Raw genomic sequence first — 23497 nt, 5'->3', positions numbered from 1 at the left:
GCCCTGGGCACGTGCCCAAAGTGCCCAGTGGGAAAGAGGGGCCTGGTGGAATGCTAAGGGCATCGAGTAGGTAAGTACTTAGTTTTAAGCCCATTTTCCACCAAGGCGGAGCGGAGCAGAGAACTGTTGAATAACCAATCAGATTTAATTATTTCCTCATCTTCACTCTGTTCCGCTTCAGTGGAAATGGATCGAGCGGAGAAGTGTCGGTCGGACTTGTTTTTCTATAGAATTTGACAGGGCGGAGCGTTGTGGTGCGGAGCTGTTCGGAGCGTTGTGGTGCGGAGCTGTGCGGAGCGGTGCGGTATTTTAATGCAATAGACATATGACGGCTACGCACAGCTCACACATCTCTCGTCTTGTCTCATCACCGCTCTTCTCTGCTCCACTTTGGTGGAAAGAGCCTGCCAGCTTTGCCGCACATCTCTCGTCTCCGCAACGCTCCGCCTTGATGGAAACCAGGCCTTAATCCGGCACCGAACATCGGATGATTTATGCCGCCTTTAAGATAGTGGTTTTCTACCAAGGATTTCATTAATGTTTATTCAGGTACTGACTCTTTACTAATTAATATCACGACAGTTACAAAATAGTTTTAAATATGAACATGTTACCAGTTGAATTTCAGCCAAGTCTACAATACCGGTTGATAACGCTGTGACGCGGATAGTAAACACATTGCTATGAGAACAAATCAAAGTAAGATTACCATAAATTATTTTAAAAATGAAATAGAAGTTTAATCAAAATGAATAGTTAAGTAAATACCCTAGACCCCTAGCCTATTACGAAAAACTTTCGAGTTTGTATCGTTTGCGTATTCGCATCGCCATCGAGAGATTTAGTATGAAAACTTCAACAGTGCAGGGCCCCTGTGGTTACAGGTTAGAAACTATTTCAAAGTTCACTTGTCAATGTCAAACATTTGTTTTCTGAACAATAAAAATAAAATTATTGATTGGTAATAGAAATGTAAATTATCACAACACGTTTCGGAACGTACCATTCGATGATGCGAATACGCAAACGATACGAAATTGAAAGTTTTTTTTGTAATAGAGGTATTGCTAAATGATTTTACGTAGCAGATAGCTTGAACGTAAGATTTGTATTGTTATTTATGTACTCACTTAATAATAAAATATTTTAATGTAAATAAGATATTTATGACATGTGATTGTTATCCGGTACAAGATTAGCTTAGTTGAAGCGTAGATGGCGCTAAGTTATGTAAAGGTATTCCGTATTAAGGCGCGCACCGACGATCGCCAAACGTCTAGAGTAACTTCTGTACTCGCCACTCTGCCCGGTGAAGCTGGAAAAGCTCATAAAACTAACAGCGCGCGTCCCTTAAAAAAGCGGCGATACACAAGCGTTTAAATGGAACTGTTGTAATCGGCATGATGTGTAGGTAACATAGATACATATTTGCATGCAATTTGCGTACATACTTGCATGCCTGTATTTAAAAAAAAATTAAAATGAAATTGTAATGTCCAATCCAATAAAATATAAATAAAATAATTTATTATTTCCTATTAATTTATAAATATAAATAATTCGTAAACAGAAAATCAGTATCCGGAGCACGAATAAATATCGTCCTTGTTATGGTATGGTAAGATGGTAACTCAACTTTTTTTTATTTTATGAAAAATAAAACAGCGTCTCTACAGTTCGATGGGTGCCTGGAATAAAACCGCAATAGCCATAGCAGCAGTTTTCCGATTAAGTGATTTTAGTAAACTGCGGGTCCCTATACACCTTTTGAAATTTTTTCAGAATTTTATCTTTGAAACTGCCTGATTTACCAAAAGCACTATGGATATTGAATCGTTATTCCCATTCATCATTTAAAATTTGTTGACCGGAATAATCGTGCCATATACAATGTTAAAACTTTTATTTAAATCTTCTACAAGCAAACTTCTATTACTGCATCCTTCAGATCAGCGCCCTAGGCTGCAATACACTATTGCTGTTTGATTAATTGCACACTTTTTACCGGAACAAAACCACAATGGACTCTTACGGAACCGACTTTCAATGTATGAAGCGGCAATATGTACATATTTCTACCTTTTTTAAAGTATATTCTAAGCACTATAACCTTATGCACATTAAATGTTACTCCAGAAAAAATAACGCATCGTTTGATATACAAACCGTTTTGATACGCCTCGTAGTTTAGAATTATTCAAAATTGACACTAAATCTCTTGTCCTGTAAAATTGTGTTTTGTCGATTTTGGCTTTATTCCCGGCACCCATCGAGTTGTATGAGGTTAGATACTACACATTTACGAGATTTATTTAATTCGTACACGGTGCGGAAGCCTACTATGATCTCAAAATTAAGAACGATACCTACTTTATTTACTAGACAAACTAATTTTACCGGAGGTGTCTCCCTGTACATTTCAGACGCGAGTGATTTCAGCAAAGATATTTTCTTAAATCGACCAGACTAGGAATCGAACCCGGGTCCTCAGTAAATGGTCGAGTTTCCTCTTCAAGCTCCATACCATTGACGAAGTTGTACTTCATGGTTCATTCCTATAGACGCCAAGCTGCCATAATCGGCCGGCGGTAAAAATAGGTACTTCAGGAAGGGAAACCACCAAATTATATTTCGACATATAAAGGGCAAATATATTATATTCAGCCAAATTTCAAAGTGATTACGTTCCGACTCCTCCTTCCCGTGCTATTGGTTTCGGGCGTCACACTCCCACCAATGAGGTCGCGCCTTTCCCCACTGCTCTAGCCACTAAGTGTTATGAAGATTATGTTTTCTTTATTTCAAGAAAAACGTTTCACACTTTTTAACACTTAATGACGGTCACGTGATGTAAAGACCGCATAGCGCCGTAAAAGTTGCGTGAGGGTGAGTTAAGCCATAACGTGGCTTACGAGTTTTTTTTCTAATGAAGTTAGCTTTTTGGGAGGCTGAAAATTGCATATTCAGCGAAAGGTGGCGAGACCGCCTACACGTCGAATGGCGTGGAGCTTCGCTGTAGAGAACGCGAGATTCAGTCAGTCGGCTGACCGGCATCCACGCGCGTCGCTCGTTCCGTAGTTGGTTCGCGGAGGGATCACTCTACCTCCCGCCCGCCTTGCGCGCACAATACGATGCAATTTCAATAAACTTTAAACTATAACGTGAACATTGAACATTATAGTGATTGACAAAACAAACTTTGAGTGACGTTGAGTGCGGAAAACTTTACAGTGCTACTATCTAAAGGATGCTCTTGGTTTTCCTGAAAGTTTCAAAAGAAAACTTCTGAGAGGAGAAAAGGATTCTTCAGCTGGATTTCACAGACTTAAAAGTGGGTAAGTAATGGCTATAAAATCTTAAATGGGTGTGTGAGGGCATTAAATATTTTTATGCGGTAGTAAAACTGGATTATGGCATAGTAAAACAGTAATTTTTGACCAATCCGATCAAATGAAACATCGCCGAAAGTTTTACGTTGGCAATAAATTATTTTCATTTGGTTTTTTTGTTTGTCTATACTTGAAAGTCACTCAATTACCTAGTTTTGTATCTTAAATAAAATGACTCATTTTCATTTTCATCTACTCAAAGTTCTCCGAAATTAAGCTTTAAAGAAAAGCTTACTTGGGGGTATTGTACCCAAATATTTATTGATGTTGTTTTTTTAATTTACATTATAAGTAGTAAGAAATCGTGTTTTTTAAAAGCATTATTTACATTAATGACTTAACCTACCTTAAGTATTGAATTAGTATTTAACTTATTTGAAAAAAAGTTAGCGCGAGTACATATTTTATTAAGAATTTTTATGCTTTCAGACTTTTAGTTTATTGATTGCTATTGCTTGTTTGAGTTACACAGTATAGAATTCTCGGGAATTTGATCGGCTTTTTTCAGTGGAATGAAATATTTTGTTGCTGTTTGGTTCACTCTGGCATAACCTGTGTGTTTTTTACTCGCTTTCTGTGTAGGTATTTGCCTCTAAACTAAATCATGACAAATTCGATAACCGAATTTTTTTTATAGTGTACCTATTTGTAAACATTTTTTACTGTAAAATACCTATTTTCTTAGATTAGGTAATGAATATCGAATGACATACAATTATGTATGATACATAATGGTTACAAATATTTTTCATACGTTGCTATAATAAGTTTGTGTGACCTACATTTTTGACTCATAAGTTGGTCACGCATGATACTGATCGAGTTCAAACAATATACTTACTACTATTGCAGTGCAAGCGTTATTACCTAAAGAGTTATTTCCTATGTTACATAATATAATTCTTGCTTGTCGGGAATTACTTAGTTAATAAACTGTACTTGCCTTAAAATCAAATCAATAAAAAAATAAAGTCATTATATTTATATTTTCCATACTTTGTTATTGCTTTTGTAAAGTTTCACTGGTATTTCAGAAAAAAACTTTTTGTAATTGGACTATTATTTTAATGAAACTTGGACATACTATTAATGCTACCCCTCTAATTTATACCTACTTATAAACCTTCAAACAACCCCTTTCAACAGGTTAAGTAAGTTAAGTATTCTAAAACAACACTCAACATTAGCTTCAAACTCAAGTAGGTTTAGCTGCACTCGATCGTATTTATTAAAGCATCATTGAAAGAGAAGTTTTCATTTAATTTTACTACGTTAAATTTGAAATATAATGATTAGACCAAGGGTGGCTAACTAGATTAGACATAAGATCTACTGTTTACTAACGAAAACCTGGGCGATCTATCACTTACATACTTCTTGAAATCTTAAATGAAACAGCATAGTTTAGTACACAATCATGTACATAGTATTTTTTGCCTTGCCACGATCGACTGCACTAATATTCGCGATCGACCGGTTGGCCGCCCCTGGTTTAGACGAATCTTGGACTACGATCTTGAGTTTGAGTCGAGTTTTTTAATACGGACTTAACGACTACGAAGAGACCCGTAGCTACTAACTAGGCACTGCTACGAGAGAGTACTCGCGACTACCAGATACGAGTAATTACTACGAGCCCAAATAAGTCTCTTCTATATTTTTCATTGATTGGAAAAGCTTTCGCCTAAGTTCGATCTTGAAAGATTTTTGAGGATGATATGCAATTAAACTAATTTACTTTGTTAGATGTTTATGTAACATAATAGTAGAAGACATAGATTGTGCATTCAGAACTTGAAAAAACACATTGGATCTACAGTTTTGATGTAAAATCTGACGTATTAGAACATACATAAAGATTTCACAGTGTTTAGACAAATGTTACGACGTTCACCTACACATAATTAAAGTATAGTTGGCATCAATAAACTTAATTCTACGTAAAGTTTTAGAGCATTCTGTCATGAGTCAATATGAACCCAACCCTAACATGTTTGCTGGAGGGGTTAAAAAGGCAAAAAAATACTAAACTAATTATAAATTATAAATTAATTATAAACATAGAGAGTTAGATGAATATTAGGCATTATTGGTGGTTACCCAATATAAATCGTGGACTGCACATAAATGTATTAATTGACGCACTGACTAGAAGCGAGTAATACGAAATAGCACTGACTCGGCAATTGGTATCATTAGGATTTGGATCCAATATAAATGGAGAGAAATAAACCTGTTTAAAATCTGTACTTAGTTACTTGTTAGATATTGAACATTAGTTAGTGGTAGGTACAGTCACAATAAAAAATAAGTATTCATTATTACAGATTCTGATTACGTGAGTCGTTTAAGTAGATGGTAGTTGGATGTATTCAGCAGTTAAAAAGTACTAAAAACATATTTTGTCTATTTTTAACAAACATTGAAATAACTAGATCACAGTTTCCCATTTATTTTTGAAAGGTCGAGCTCACATAAATAACACTTTCTCGGTGAAAATGTTCAGTGTTACATTAAATTACCTTATCTTAATAAATCAAAACAAACAAAAATCAGTCTCTGCGTAACAGGTGGTGGAACGTCAATGACATAATCCAGTACAATGAGCTCGTATTTCAATTTTTAACTATTACGACTACACTATTTTACTTTAACTTTAACAAACGTCAAAGGTCTGCCAAACTTTATACAACAACACCGGTTAAAGTTATAGTTACGGTAAAGGTGATTAGGTGTAATTTTGCAATTGCATTGAGATAAATTGTTAGTAGGCACAGTAGGGTTATTCTATTTGTACGTTATTATTCATTCCGACTGTACCTTCATAGTGTAGTATCTATATTCAGTTTTAAATTAATTCATACATGTCATTAACAGTAATCGGATTAATAGAGTAGAATAGACTTTAATAAATGATCATGTGTCATTATTATATTATAGATTTTGTGTATATCCCTATGAATATGGAGGAAGTAAAATGATCAAATCACATTTTTATTTATTTATACCTTGTCAATTTGAAATTTATCTAAATTCCAATATAATTTAAAAAATATATAGCTAACTAGTAGGTGAACGCAATTCCCTTCCATGTTAACGGGTTACAGGTCTTTTATTATTTTTAAGAATGTGTAGTATGTACCAATATGAAGCGATCTGACTATTATCAGAATACATTTCATTGCACCCCATACAAAATTTACAATTTAGGCGGTAGTAACACTAAATGTAAGCCTGCCCTGTTCTTCTTAAATATCTAAGAGCGGGCGAACCTTCCTAAAAATCTTAACTTTTCTCCCCCGGTAGATCTGGGTACGCCCATCAGTAGTAGTGAAATCAATAGCTATTGTTGATCAGACAATCTGAATAATCAAAAGCTCTCTTCCAGTGGCCAACGGAGCTGATGGGGCAAGCCTCCATGGGGATGAGGAGGTGGCTCGGCTGACCCCAGGCCTGCAGAGGAGTTTCGAGATGAACGATCTACCGCTCAACACGTACACCGTGGACACGCGTAGAATGCAACTGTATTCCCACCCTCACGTTCATCCGACGGTAAGTTGTTTATTAGCGATCTCCCAGATTAACAACAAGTGGCACATAGCACGCAGAACTGACGGTCCATGGGGAGAAATGTGCTGGAATGCCAAGTTCCGGCAAGCGCAGCGTGAGACGTCCACCAAAAGGGTGGACAGATGACCTGTCTTGGCCCAAAAGGTTGCAGGAAAGCGATGGATGTAGGCCACTGCCAACCGTTTATCTGGAAATGGGGCTGAGATGATGATGATGATGATGATCATATATTTCACGCTAACCTCTCCTGTTAAGTTATCGTGACTATTGTACTATTGTAGTAAACAGGTAACTATAGCAGGTTCGGCGTTCGAACCACAGGTTCGAACAAGCAACCTCGAATTGACAGTCCGACACTGACACAAATATTATATTAATTTATATAAAATAAAAAGTATCCTATGTCCTTCTCCTGGCTCTAAACTACCTCCCTGACAATTTTCAGCTAAATCGGTTCATCCGTTCTTGAGTTATAAGTGGAGTAACTAACATGACTTTCTTTTGTATAACATATATATGTCACCGTAATATTGTGAATTCCGTCAGATTATAATCTGACGTAGTTGGATTACAATCTAACCTAACCTAACCCACTGTTAGTTTACAATCTCACGCGTTATATTGTGAACTGACGGAGTTTACAATTTCGCGTTGACATATAGATATAGAAGATTAAAATTAATTTCATTAGCAAAATAATTAGTAAAACCAAATTAAAATAATTACCCTCATCATCCAAAACTTTTTTACTCCGTTTGTAAACATGTATAGGTACGATTCCATCATCATACAAAACTAACTAAACTATCATTATGTTAATAATTCAAATTCAAACTAATTTATTTTCTTAGGGTTTTAAAAAGGTCCTTTAGACGTCCCACAAACTGAAACCCTAACACAGAGCTTCGATACAACAAGTGGGCCATTACTGAGAATACGGATAAAATGAAACTTAAATAGAAATAAAATAAATAGAATTAATTAGGTCATTACTTATTTCAGACTTTCAGGGCCATTTCCATGAATCCCGCTCCAATACACTTGAGCATGCTGATCGCAAGGAAGCCATAGAAAGAAATTTTATATTTTCGTTATCGTTTGCTCTCTTTACAGCCATATTATTATTGAGAGAATTCAATTTCTTAGTAACATTTATTAAAGAGCTTAAGCTGTTCTCTGCTCATGATTTTATATTTTCATCGTTTCATTACAATCCTTCTAATAGAGAAGTTTTCGCAGAAAAAGCTCTTATCACTAAGTCCACTATTTTACTGTAATTATTTTCTTTATTCCTGTGAAAAGAGTAAGAACGGAAGAACTGAATTCATTAATAAGATCACTTGGCTCACCTGCTACTTACAACAATTTATTTAAAAAGACGGAGCGATTATTAAATGTATTTAAATAAAACTTTTTCCATATAGTGGTAATGAAAATAAGTTATTGTTTTTGTAAATAAGAGTGTTAATTTAGAGATACTCCCATAATTTCGAGCCTACTAAACGCATTTTTTGTAGAATTAAGTATAAAAAAAATCCAATCATCTTGTGCTGCAATGAAAATGTATCCATCCTGCACGCCAATACCACTCACATCACACTTGACCGGAATAAAAATGGTTTACTCTTACCCTAATAAAATATTCAGAAACAATTATGTATTTACAAAATAAAAGCACAATATGAGAATCAAATCCAAAATACTATTTGTGGTGAGTAAAAAAGAAAACATGAATAATTTACTGGTACACAGGTATTGTGTTACCAATTCGTTGTGGCGTACGTTCGCTTAACTTCGAATTCTGTAGTTCACACAAGATTTTTTTAGTAGTTCATTGGTTGGGTTTTTTTTATTGGCTGTAGAATGTAGATCCTAGCTACACAGTACACAGGTAGTCCCTATACCTGCATTAAAATGTAAATCATAAACATTAACTTAAGAAGTTTCACCACTTCCCATCAACAAAGCTAAATAAACTTTTGCTAGGTCTATCTGTGCATAGCGTTGTTTTAATTTATTTTAAGAGGGCTAATGAAGTGCAAGCAGCAAATATGTATAAAGTTGTACCAAGGAATGTACGCAAAGATTGCAAGCGGTGGTATAGCGGCCGATAAGCATGTTCAGAAGTGTATTGGCGACTTGGCGTAGTTTGATTGTGATGGCATAAGCTGTATTTTATAACTACTCACTCGTAATAGGAATAGGTATTAAAGGCGAACCAATATAAGAATCAAAGATTTGGCATAAATGAAATCTGATAAAATTGAGTAGGTAACTTTGAATTAACTAAAAAAAATATTAAAATATGGATACGCTTTTGGGACGTGTAGACGAGTAAGTGCCTTGAAAAGGGCCATGTAGGCCTAAAGAGAGAATTGTAATTTCGCATTTCATATCCTTAATTTATTTAGGTATCAATCATTTGTAGGAATACGGTTAAGTTTGTCGCAGACTGGAAGTCTGGATCTGGACTTCAGTAATGTCAGGTTCAACTCCCACAACTGTTTTGTGCGATGCGTGTTGCTCATGGACATTTGGGCTGAGTTGCACCACCTAACTTTGACTGTAACTATAACGATAATTGGTGCTTTTTGTATGGAATTTGACAGATTTTTGACGTTTGTCAAAGTAAAAGTAAGATGGTGCAAACCCGCCCTAGTTTTCATACCTTGATCGTAAAATTAATTAGGTGTAGTGGATTGAAAGCTTTGACACAATCAAATTTATAAAAAGAGACTACAAACTAAAATAACGTAGCAATGAGCTACAAAATCGCATAACGCTTAGCTATTACAGTTATTTCAAAAACAATTTTCCGCCCGTATTCACAAACGATGCTTGCTTAAGTGACGCAGCGTTGAATAGAGCTCTGTGATTGGTACGTGTGTCATCCTGTGCGTCCACGCGCACTGTGAGATCTCATAGTAATGTTGGTGAATACGGGCGTTACTCGTCGATAACATAGTCATCAATTGCATAAAACAAAGAATGCTCACCGCATGTGTGTCTATGGTAGGGCGGGCTGACTTTCATAACACACGATGTTATGATCAACATGACATGACGTTTTCTCGCTGGGCACTATCGCGACTCTGGGTCTTATCGGGGTCTCCGTCACACTTCGTTACATCACCGACCTTGTTTATTTGACTTTTATTCGTGCAAGTACTCTATCATGTGCTTAAAAATATGATCCAGTACATATTAACTATCAGTTTCATTATCTCTGTTTAAAATAACACCCAGTTTTCTTTCACGAAATATTTTTCCAGTAAGTCAAATTATGTGCATATTTTTCAGCATCGTAGTCATAAGAAAATAAATGTAAATTGATGGTGGTGATTTTTATACACTAAACATGATATTCAGAAATAACTGAAAAGCTGGTTGCTTAAAGTAATTTGTAAAATATCCCTATAAAAACAGGGTGGCCAAAACAGTGGGGTCTAAAAGAAAAATTTAGATTCCTTGCATCAAGGTGTATAGTGTAATCACCCTCATGTATGTTCTACGATTTTGTTTAGTTTAGGAGATAGAGTTAATTTTGTGATATTATAAAATTTTATGACCTGGGGTGGATTATGGTGGTAGGGTTTGATCTAAGGCTGAGTTGCACTACCTATCTTTGACGTTGACCGTATCTTTAACGATAACCGGTGTTTTTTGTATGGAGTTTGACAGATTTTTGATGTTTGTCAAAGTTAAAGTAAGATGGTGCAACCCAGCCTAAGTCTGCCTGGCTAGCAACTCTATCTTCCTTAGTCTGTCACTATAATAGTAATGTTAATAGCATTACTGTATTCCGGCATTTATGTATAAATATTGTGAATCATCATCATCATCATCTCAGCCATAGGACGTCCACTGCTGAACATAGGCCTGAAATAACTGAAATTATGATTATAGTATCTGTTTTACGGCTTAGAAGCCTGGTTATATAGATACTATAATCATAATTTCAGTTATTTCATGCCTGTTGTATTACAAAGGATGATCCGATTTGTGGTTCCTAACTCATATTTAAAAAAGAATACACAAAATCAATACTATCTATACTAATATTATAAATGCGAAAGTAAGAAGTAAGTGTCTGTGTCACTTTCACAGACAGTCATAAAAGGAGGAGGTTCTCAATTCGTCTGTCTGTTTATAAAATTCTACTTAAGCGTAGAGTATGCACGTATACCATAATATTACAGTAACAGGGAGCATTGTAAAAATAATAAATTAAAATTTTTGGTAAGTACTAATTATGTATAATAAATACGCGATAGATAATAAACAAGCCTTACTTTTCATAAAATTGATTATTTTGTTTACCATGAATGACTGTTTAAATACTAAATTCCGATTAAATTAGTAATAATTAAATTAAGCGTTGGCAATATGTACCTAGTTTGTACCTTTCATTCGTTGTTTACTTAAATTGTCATGATTCAAATACGATCAAAGTAATAATACAATTAATGAAAGTTAATGTAGCTACCTAATTTAGCTGAACGGGTATTTTATCAAATGCCCCTGACATAAGTTCATCGCGGACTGAACTATTGATTGTCAATAAGATATCCACAGCGTATTTACATCTTAGTATTTGTCAAAAATGTAATGATGAAACATGTTGAATAATACCGCGGAATATATTAAAATTTACTAAAATAAAATAGTTACTTTTCTCAAATAAAATCTGTTCTATAGATAATAATATTAGTTTATCTAACTTACTTTACATGCGTGGAAATATTTTCCATACATTGTCAGCAGTAGGTAGGTATACCTACACACAAAATGATAAGGGAGAGTCCGGTAATTTGGACCAGTTTTTTTCAATCCCATTTTACACATAGTTTTCTTTTGTTTTTGCTAATTTTCATGGTATATAATTAAAGAGAAATTATTCAACTTACTATTTCATAGGTATTAATCAACACAATTGTAGTATATTTAGCACAAATCAACAAAATACGAGTTCAGAGCTCCGGTCCAATTTAGCCAACCGGTTCGATAATTTGTACCACAGGGTTATTATATTGGATTTCAATAAATTTCAAGCCTATAAAAAAACTATGGCAAAATATTATACGACGCATTCTTAACAAATTAGGTAACGAAAAGGAACAGTAGTTAATAACATAGAAAATCGATATTGTTTTACACGTTATCACGATTTTGAGTAAAAGTTTTTGTAATTCCAATTATCGTAACGCACACTTGTACCTAATCTACTTTGCCAGTCTTTTGATTTCATTTATTGTTAGTCAAACATAACTACGCTATTACAACTTCAAAATATGATTTACTAAAAAAAATGTCAAAATCCTTTGGTAAAGTTCCATACAACTTGATGTGGTACAATTTAGCCGACTAGGTGATAGTGCTTTTAAAAAATCGGTAAAAAATATAGCTTATAAATACCGAAAAATGTTTCAAATAATTGTAATCCACACTAATTTACGGTTCTAAATAATATATTAGCAACACCCTGTATTAAATTTAACAAAATTACAAACTAAACATGCATTATCAAAAGTTACTTGAAAACAATGAAAAAATACTTTTCAAAATAAAACACACGTGATCGTTGTCACGGCAAAAACCACATGGCCGATATTAATTGAATTTAGTGTTGCAATTACAGACATTCAATAAATACTTTACGAAATATGAGGGTGGTACAATTTACCCGGCGGTACAATATACCGAACTCTCCCCTATCCAGTGTAATCCAAAATCGGTTTCGTTTGACAGCTCGTGGTTGTTTCTCTATTCCGAAGGAATAATATGATGGACTGAGTGCAATAGAGGGGTCAGTTTTGACGTAGCTTATGTGTTACGTACATGACTACTTAAATATAAGCAAACTATATTTTTAGACTGCATTATTAGAAAGAAAGAAATAAAAATTGTTTATTTGGTTCAAACTAAGGTATTATTGGTTTTAAATAAGACACAACGTAATAATTTGATCCTTTTTACTAAAAATAGACGCTAAGAACGAAAGTCTGTAATGAGACGTGTAGCGTATGGTTACGACTTTTATTTGTTTTTAAGAATAAATGCATTTAAATTTAAAAAAAAATGTCATATACGGGACTCAACAGAAATCGTATACACAATAACCCGTCCTTAATCCTTGAGTAGATTTAACACGTCAGAACAATAATTATGTATTTCCTATTTTGAGATTATATTCATAATCTTGTTAAATTTATTTAAAAAAAATCAACAAAGCTCTTTGTTCAAGTCATCAAACATCGGCGCTCGATTGAATTTGATAAATTATTGCTCGTGCTGTGTTCATGAACGCATACCTTAAGCGGTATAGCTACACGAAAGGTACGAGTACTGTCACCACAAATCGCTCGTAGTCATGGCTATTCCACACGGAGTGTATTTAATTTTTTGATTCGTTTGTGTTCAGTATTATTATTGAAAGCATTTGTCTTCAAAAGTTTATTCTACTTACTGATAAAACAAAGGCATTTTCAGTGATTGCTACTTTAGGTGGGTAAGGTTTATTTTGGATCCCAACTCCCCATAAATAATTATTGCGACAAAATGTAGATTGTAGAGTATTGTATTTATTGCTATAATTTATACCAAGCAGTATCTACCTATGCATGAAATCATAATGTGCACCATAATATGAAACGTGTACCTCCTCTGCAAATGTAGAATTCGCTTCGCCACGTCCAAAACGCCACGCGTACCTACGAAGATGTTAGGAAGAAGCTCGAGACAAATCTGCTTTTCCAGATTCCGACTGTGTCCATGTTTTGAGCTGGGAATCCAAAATCCTTAAGCCTGCTAAACAATCTGGACACATGCTACGCATTGCTTTTAGCGGTTTTTTTACAAGAATTAAAAATAGTCTTGGGGATTCTTTTTGGCAAATAATAGGTTCTGAGGCCGTTTTGTGTGGGGAATTTAACGAAAACTCATTTTTCTTTACATATTGCCACATTAACGTAAATGCGCCTATTACCGCCAGTTTAAGCTGACTTCGGATAAACGTTAGAAAATTAGATATAAGACGTGGTGATAGAAAAGACACTTTAATTTATTTTTAACAATGATGAATTAATCTTTGAATTCAAGGAGTAACAATGAGTATTCAATCACACAATAATTAATAAATAGCAATTTAATCTAAAAAAGCAGTTGTTTCTATTACCGACCTATAGACGAGGTGTGTTTCTATTAACGTTTTTTCTGTTTCTATTACCGACCGCTAAGAATATTGCTCTTCAATTGGGTATATTCCAAGAGGCACGGGTTCGATTCCCGCTCAGAGGCTCGGGAACCACTTGATTTTTTAAGTTAAAGAAGAACGGTCATCTGTGACCCAGACCCGACAGAAACGAGACATACCTCAGTTTTTTTGTCATGTCTTAATTAGTTAAATTATATATTTTTTATATTCGAAATCTATGTATAACACCAAATTATTACCCTTTGTTTTTGTTCAGGCGTCATACAAAAACTAATACAAAATGCCTATTTATCACCAAAATTGGTAAATATATATATGTCGCAGGCAAATTGTATGATTCCGCATTTTACAAACGGCGTCGTCAGTTTACAAACGCTCGCTGTTCTATGAAATGCCGAAGTAGGGTTTCTGCTCGAGCTTTCTCGAACTCGAGAAAACTCGAGAAATTTGGCTTCATTCGAGACGAGAAAAAAATTACCGGAGCTCGAGAATTCTCGAGTTTCGATTTTGAAGCTTTAATATTCTTGAAAGCCGATTTTCTTAGACAAAAGTAAGTTTTTTATTATTTAATAGGTCAACGTTGCTTTTAGACTGGTCTAGTCTTTCCTTTTTTGACTGATTTGATTTGCAAGTCATGATCTCAATCGAAACTAAGTAATAATGTTCACCAACGAGTATGCTATTTATTTATTATGTATGTTTAATCTGACTGAAAAATTTGTTAACTAGACAGTTACCTTACCTAACAGACGTTAGGTTAGGTACTCGTGCCTCCTCGTAAATATTATTCAAGTCGTTATCTGTAAGAAATTTAAAAATTTATTACATAAAAGAAAACTATTTATTTATTTATTTAAAGACAGCTAACAAGACATACACAATTAACTGGAAAAAACATTGAAAACAATACGTGTTTATAGTGTAGCCTTAATTAAAAGCTGCCACGACATGTGCATAGATTGCGTGGAAGCGTGGTATCGACTAGTCTAAAAAAAAATTGAAAATTTATTTATTTATTTAATCGTAATTTTGCTATTTGGACTTGTGTTCTTTAAAAAACAAGTTATTTATCCTTAAAGTGCACGCGACTTTATGACTTTTGTTATGATTATTAGTAAATATTAATTATGAAAGAAGATTTTATTTTTTGTTTATTTCCTTACCAAAATAAATGGTACTAAATTCTAATATTCATTGTTGTGCATAAAAGTAGGTATATTAGATTAAAAAAACCTGTGTTTTTATTAAATTTCAACCGATTTCAGCAGTTTTCATTAAAAGACTCGAGACCCGAGAAAACTCGAGACTTTGGCCTCGAGAATTCTCGAAACTCGAGAAAAAAAATAGGTCGAGAAATCAGAAACCCTATGCCGAAGGCAAATTGGCGACTCGTTCAATTGATAAAATTTCGACTATGATTGTTGCAATAGGGTGACCATCATAAAACACATGTTGGACAAATCAGATTTAATTTCAGAAATCAGGTAGGTATCTATTCAGGTAAGACAAACCTAAAATACTAGCTACTCCTAAAGTAATTAAAATATTTTCGTAATAAAAACAACACTAAACTAATTTAAACTATTGACGTACGTACCTATAGGTAGGTACATAAAACTAATACATAAAATTAGTTTCGATAGTCAGTCCTTTAATTCTTACATTTTAATTATACCTAGAAGAAGTCTAGAAGACAACACAATATTTTTTTAAACCAATAATATTCCGCAGCAGTCCACCACCAGTCCGAGCACCAGATTCCATTGTCACCTTAGCGTTTTTTACGTGCCGGATAACCTCAAAAACTATTTCATTTTTCTATAGCTTTTTCACTGATCCTATTTATGAATCGTTAAATATTTTTAATTCACTAAGTATAATCAATGTCTTTTTATGTGAAAAGTCCTTTGAATACGTAGAATTTGCACTGTTTTCTGTATCACAACACCACGACTCGACGCCATTTTTCTTGTTTTGATTAGCAGCGCCTCGCGTGGTAAGAAAAAGAACTAAATACTTCAATTTGCCGCGGCATTTTGTAAACAGCAATCGAATTGGCTATCAAATGTTTTGGCATATTATAAAGTGCCCAGGCAATTTACATTTTGCCTTCGGCATTTCATAGAGCAGCGAGCGTTTGTGAACTGACGACGCCGTTTGTAAAATGCGGAATCATACAATTTGCCTGCGACATATATACCTAAATAGCTGCTATGGAATGTATCTAGGTGACTTGGAGATACAGCCGGATTATACAGGGTGGAAACGAGAAGTTATAAAATCCAAAAATTCAATGTTACCAGCTTCCATAATCTGTAACCTATTATTGGTGCCGTTTGAAAGAGCTCATGAAGCACTTTCAGAATCAGTAACTAGTTTTTCGATATCTTGTATAGTTTAGAAATAATCGAGTGAGATCACTTATCGTTCCATATGTATAACAACCCTGTATAATCCGGCTGTACCTCCAGGTCACCTAGATACATTCCATAGCAGCTGTAATAGACATTTAGGTACATACATTTACCAATTTTGGTGATAAATAGGCATTTTGTATTAGTTTTTGTATAACGCCTAAACAAAAACAAAGGGTAATATTTTGGTATTATACATAGATTTCGAATATAAAAAATATATAATTTAACTAATTAAGACATGACAAAAAAACTGAGGTATGTCTCGTTTCTGTCGGGTCTGGGTTTTTTTTGTATGGGGCGTGACCGTTCTTCTTTGTTTTGCTTTTTAGTTTTAGTTAAATTTGTTTTTTTTTCAAGTTATTTTTTTTTATTATTAAAAGAGAAAAGGCACGCTTCTCGAAAATAAATAAATAATCAAGCAGAAATAGTAGAATAATAAAGTCCTCAATTATACTTGATTACGCGATACCCGGTCTTCTACTGAGTAGTGGGGGTCATTATTTAAACTATATTTGAGTTTTAATAAAAAATAATTTTCATTTAATATTTTATTTTTATTTTTAATTTGACTATAATTTTTAATTCGTTTTTGACTGATGTTTTTGATTTTAATTGTGTGTAATTGTGTATTTTAATTTAAACTATGGAAAATTGGACACTGTCTGTATAAATAATTATTTTTTTATTAATCCAAAAGATCTTAAAAAGTTACATAGTAGTTGTGATAACGCATGATTGGTTTGGTGTCATGTCATAAATGTTAGTTATATACAAAATACAGGCTTATAAGTCTTCGCAGGTGGCCTTATAGTTATGAGGCGGTAATAGAATTAAGTATGAATATTACTTTATTCTATTACCGACCGTAAAAAAAACAGTAACCAGCTAAAATACCTACTTTAATGAAGACGTGATCAGTGAAGTATCATTTCTATTAGGTTTTATTTTATATCAAACAGGTACTAATTAGAATTTAACAGGTTTTTATAAAATCTATTGTCATACATTATTAGAGATATTCTTTAATGTTCATTGCAGTTTTATGCCAAACCTATGACAATTAACGTATGGCGTTAATTGATTTAATTATGTGAAATATTCTTATGAATCGATCAAGACAACAAAGTAGAGGTTAAATGCGTAATTAAAGATATAAATACTAAAATAAAGAACTTAATCAAAATTCTAACAACGCCATGGGTCGTTATTAGGAACAAAATTATGAAAAGTGTTTCTATTACCGCCCTTATTTAAAATTGTATTTAAGCCACAAAAATACAGCGAGAGGGCTATATTGAGGGTTTATTAAGGAAACTAAAGTACGAATTAATATTGTTATGCAATAACATGTTGGTATTCTCATTTTAAATGTGTTAAAATCGCTAATTAATAACAAGATGCACCTTAAGTAGCTGGGAGCGCGTCAGTATGAAAAGTGCGTCCGTTGCGGGCGCGTCCCATTTAATGTCAAATAACTCCGTTTACTGGTTATTTACGAACACAAACTTTAATCGTTTTGATAGTCAATAAACATATCTAGATATTTTTTAGGTAACGCGTTTTCTGGAACCTGTTATTATGTCTTTTATGAAAGAAAGAAAAATAGGGCGGTAATAGGATACAAATTTTGGGGGGTCGTTAATAGGCGCACTTACGTTAGTAACACAATTTTGTACATACTTAGGGACTTACCTACTTTCAGATAATGTTAAGCTAACATGATTTTTGTTTTGGAAATATTTTTGAACGAAAGCGGATGCTAGGTACAAGCACTAAGAAATAGCTATTAAATTCTTTTATTTATCTCATTAGTGACTATAGATGATAATGTCATGAGATGGTTTTATGGTTAAGTTTGCCTTTTGTACTCAAAATAAGTTTTAATCATACAAGTTGTATGAATAAATGTTTAACCATTAGAGAAATAAAAAAAAACACATGAAAAAATATGATATTAAAAATTAAAAAAAAAAAACTATTTTTGAGAATCTTCAGTGTAAAAATACCTACGGTGCAAGAACCACTCAGTACATCGTTCCGAGACTGGTTAATCTCCTGCCAACTGAAATAAAAGAAAAAATAAACACTAAAAATATAAAAATTATACTTAGGAAGTTCTTTTATAATAATAATTTATAATCAACATACCGTCGTGTTGCTAAATACCCATTAATCTACCTAATCTATAAATATTAATTGAACTACAAATAACATAACACAATGATAAAACTTACCCTTAACTACCTTAATATAAATTACTAAAACTATAACAAAACTTTCCTCTGACCAAACTATGCACTTATTACACATCTTACACAGAGTCATACTAGTTTACTAACTAAAATAAAAAAAATATATATATTTCTTTGGAACAAGCATAACTTGTATTACATAAACATGAAGACACCCTGTAGGTACGTTGCAAAAAATAACTAGCGGAACGCTCGACCCGAGTTGACGTAGTATCGCGCGCGTCGTGCGACTCACCTCCAGCTGGCATATTTATTGATACCTACCGCCTTCCTATAATATTAATTTTTATACTTATAAGCTATTGCGATGAATGTGCAATGTCACAACAAACATTTTTATGTTTAGTGATATAAGAAATGTTAGATTATAAGCCTAACCTTGTAATTAAATTAAATAAATAAATAAAAAAAAAAGGCAAAGACCTTATTTGTAAGGATCGCCCGAAGAGTTGGTGTCCCCACTCAGAATGACGGCGTTCAAGTACTGCCCAGCTGCTCGCGCCCGACTCGAATGACTGTAACTCGACCGGCCCTGTGACAAATGTGAAAAGTATTGCATTTTTAAGTGCGCCCGTTCTCCTGCCACTGACATTTACCAATACCAAAGAGAACTTTGTTTGCTGTAACAATCAACAGCCCGACAGTAATGATTTGTTGAGCGTGATACAGGGTGGCCATTGGGTCATGTAGAGCATGAAGAATGAGCCTGAAAACTAATTTAGCGTTGATCGAGATTTCTCAAATTATGTTTTAAGAATAATTAATTTGTATACTTATAAAAGTACCTATACAATCTCAAAAAGTTTGTAGGTATTACGTTTCAAAGCCGTTGCTTTCAGCAATTCAAAAACTCTTTTCAGCTCATGTTTTTTATATTTACGATGCTAACCTTAGCTAAAACTAGGCAAATGTAATGTAGTTAAAAATCTGCAACTTTGGGTGGGAATTGAACCACCGACCTTTCGTTTTGCAGTAACTATTAGTCCCTCTACGCCCCGTTGGAAGACGTCGTATTTTGAATAACCCTGTATAGGTTATGGGTTGTAGGTAAGTACATGACTCATTTCGCACTTCAACCCAGTATTGTCCCAGTGCCCAATGTTTTAAATTCGTACGTAAACAATTTCAATATTAAATCGATAACTGAACAGTAAACAAAATAGAGCCACTATGCTATGGTGACTAGATAAATGGATGAATATTATTACTTGCAATGAAGAAAATAGTTTTTTTTCCTTGCGTATAAATTCTCGTAAAATTACTGTATTAATATTGCTGATGGTGATGTTATTTCCACAATTCATTTTTTAAATAATTTCAAAACAGGCTATGTTGCAGATTAGGAGGATATGAAGCTTTAATGTCAATAATTTCATTGAAGTTAATAGGTACCTAGGTAAGTAAATAGGTATAATACTCGGGTGACAAGTTTGATGTGTCACGTTACGTTACATAATATGATTACGAGTCATTATTTATTTGCTGTTCTCGGCAGATTATTGTAGGTAAAACAAATGAACTTACGAGGCTATCACTATCAATGTTAAGGTATGTTGACCGATGAAATAATACTTATTATTATGCTGTTTTTTCCAATGATATGTAACGCATTATGTATTAATGGGTTATTACTCAAGGATACAATTTTAAAAACAATTTTGACCATTGTAAAATAATTTGATCTCTCCTCTATCTTTATTCCCTTTTGTAAAATAATATCGTTGTTCAAAAAACATGTAGTATTAGGTATTTACCTAAGTATCTTTCATTGGAGTATGATACTATATTTTTAGTAAAATAATTTCACGTGTGTACTTAAAGCAGAAAACAAGTCCATACCTTTATAGCATTCAAATTAAGACACCAATATTGCGAGGCAAAACTCAATGTCGCGTCGTCCTCTTCAATCGTAGTAGAGTTGGAAAAAATCGCTTAAAACATTACTTTAACCTCCTGGGGCCTGGCGTCATATATTTATTACATATAACAAAAAAATACAAATCAACGCTATCTGTTGACATTTACCAGAACTTTTACGTTAGTTAGTTAGATGGTGCATCTGTCCATCATTCTTAGCTGTGATTGGCTAGTGAAGTGACATTTATATTTTTTTATCTTTAATTGAACTAGCGACGGCGCCGCGACCGGGAACAAGTGGTTAGTAATAATGAAATTTTTACTAAAATATAAACGATTTCTATAAGCCTTTGTTATTATTCGTTTTGGGATTTGAACTGTTTTATTATCTGAGTATCACTGATTGTGGAAATACGTATGAAAACTACGAAAACCATGGTGAAATCTGAATGTCATACAGGTATTACATGAGGTCCCAATTACTAGTGTAAACTGACAGAGCCCAGTGTAATACCTGTATGACATTATACATTTTCTATTAAATAGCATACAATCTGATATAATTTTCTTATTTGTTTAGGTAGATATATGCGAATATAACATTTTTTTTTTTTTTTTTTTTTTTTTTTTTTTATCTCCAGCCGAAATTACCGGAGTTTGGTTTTTGCAAGGTAATGGTATTTTAAATATGCAGACAAATGAATGTACATATTTAGAGAGTGCAGGTAGCTTCTCGCCAATGTATACGAGCAAACTTGTAGGCTCCATACTTTACACACATTTATGTACAAGGTTTAAAATTAACAAAATAAGTAAGATTTTTTTTTTAGAGGTTTTTTTTTTTTTTTTTTTAATTGTTTTTTTTTTTTTTTTTTTTTATTATACATTTATGCACTTTTTTTTTATATATTATTTCTTAAGTACTATTGTATTCTTTTAAATTATTTACAATATATTTACACAGTTCTATGAATGATTTGATGGTGCTTTCCCTCTTTAACAGGTCCGATATTTCAAAAGGTTTTACTTTAAGGTACTGGCATATAGCCATGTGTTGCACTCTTTGCCGGATAAAACGCGGACAGTCTTTGAGTAGATGGAGTATATCCTGGACAGCATTTGGATCGCAATTACACTTGTCGGTCTCAGCTATCTTGAATCGATGTAAGTATTGTCGGTGATAGCCGTGACCGGTAAGAATTTGTGTCAGGTGGAAGGAGTATTCCACCTGAGCGAAAAGTTGGATAATGTTGTCCAGGTTTGGAAGCAAGTTACGAGTAAGGGCACCCGTGCTAGCAGTAATATACCGATCATTATTGAGACGTTGGTTAATTTCTCGTATACCGCGCTTTACATGACTGATCGGAAATCTAGAAAAGTCGGGAGCACGCTGAGAAGACGCTGCACTTTTTGCGGCCTCATCTGCTGTTTCGTTGCCTTCCAGGCCGGCATGTGCTTTAACCCAGACGAACTCCACGCATCCTGGATGGAGACGTAAATGATTATGAGTCATTACTGCCGAGCTGTTGGTGGTGTGCATATTTGCTAACTCTTGAAGAGCAGAATGGCTGTCCGAGAGAACTGTTGCCCTTTCGGTATTACTGGATTCTGTGGCCCATCTAACAGCACGTTCAATGGCTAACAGTTCCGCTTGAAAGACGGTACAGCTGTTGTGGAGCTTAAGTTTGTAAGTTATAGGCGTTTGGTTAGGCTTCACAATGACATACGCTGCTCCAACTTTACCATCCTCCAGCTTACTGCCATCGGTGAAGATCTTGGTGCCGTCAGATGGGCAAAGTCTGTCAATATCTTGCTCGGTATATGCCGAAGAGAATTTGATGCCCTGTCGCACTGCAGGGTGGGGAAGTTTTGCTGGTGGTGTGGGTTTTTGTAACTTGATGTTCGAAGGGAGATATGGGGAGCATTCCGAGAGTTTTGCACGCTCGGTGACGCAAACCTCGTGGACTTTTAGGTCAAGTGGAGTGAGCCGTGCAAGCGAGATAGCAGCAATAGTTGATACAGTACGGAAACCACGTATTATCTTAACAGCAAACCCACGCTGCAAGGACAAGAGACTTCTTTTAACCTTCTTGAATTTAATTGCATCACCCCAGATTCCGGCTGCATATGTGATAATGGGTTGGATGACTTGTTGGTATATTGTTGAGATGTTTTGGCTATGAACTCCCCATGTGGGGCGAACAAATTTACAAAGTGAACGATAGATTTTAAGAGCTTTACAGATGGTGTAGTCAACGTGTTTTGTGAAGGTTAGTCTTTGATCGATTATGATGCCAAGTAATTTTATGTCAGTCTTAAATTGCAGACGAATACCACGGTGGGTGATGCAAGCTTTACGAGCAGTCGGGGTAAAGCCAATCATTTGTGTTTTTGTAGGGCCAAATGTGAGCTTTGCACTCTCTCCCCAAGCTGTTATGATTTCAAGAGCTGTGTTTGTATTGCGTTCCAGTTGTGACAAGTCTTTGGCAGTGCAGATCAGCAATACATCATCCGCATAAGCCTGCAGCTTACACCCTGACGGGAGCTCCCGCTCGAAGAGTTCATCCAAGATGATATTCCAGAAACTCGGTCCACAGACCGAGCCCTGTATGCATCCACGAGTCATTGTTTTAGAGGCGCTTGAGTCGGCATAATTAAGAGTAACTGTCCGATCATTGAGGTAGTTCGTGATGAGTTTATATATGTTTTGAGGACACTCAACAAGCTGGAGTCTCTGCAAAAGCTTGGGCCACCAGGCATTGTTAAAGGCACCTTGGATGTCCATAGACACTGCTATCC

General features: G+C 34.4%; 1 protein-coding gene across 2 annotated transcripts in view; it reads left to right on the top strand.

Annotated features, from left to right (window-relative positions):
* The first annotated feature begins 3049 nt into the window (after window positions 1–3049).
* Window positions 3050–23497, top strand: part of LOC135086660 (forkhead box protein L2-like) — a 66789-nt gene continuing 46341 nt past the window's right edge. The window contains exons 1-2 of one of the 2 annotated variants that reach the window (XM_063981431.1): window positions 3050–3331; window positions 6778–6941. In XM_063981431.1, coding sequence (XP_063837501.1) covers window position 3331; window positions 6778–6941 — 165 coding nt within the window. In that variant the 5' untranslated portion in view covers window positions 3050–3330. Of the gene's footprint in view, window positions 3336–6777; window positions 6942–23497 lie in introns of both variants that reach the window. The other variant, XM_063981432.1, reaches the window with a different exon arrangement.

Source organism: Ostrinia nubilalis, chromosome Z (assembly GCF_963855985.1).
Source record: "Ostrinia nubilalis chromosome Z, ilOstNubi1.1, whole genome shotgun sequence".
NCBI lineage: Eukaryota > Metazoa > Arthropoda > Insecta > Lepidoptera > Crambidae > Ostrinia > Ostrinia nubilalis.
Note: the sequence above shows the minus strand (reverse complement) of the source record. Positions and strands in the feature narration are given on the sequence as shown.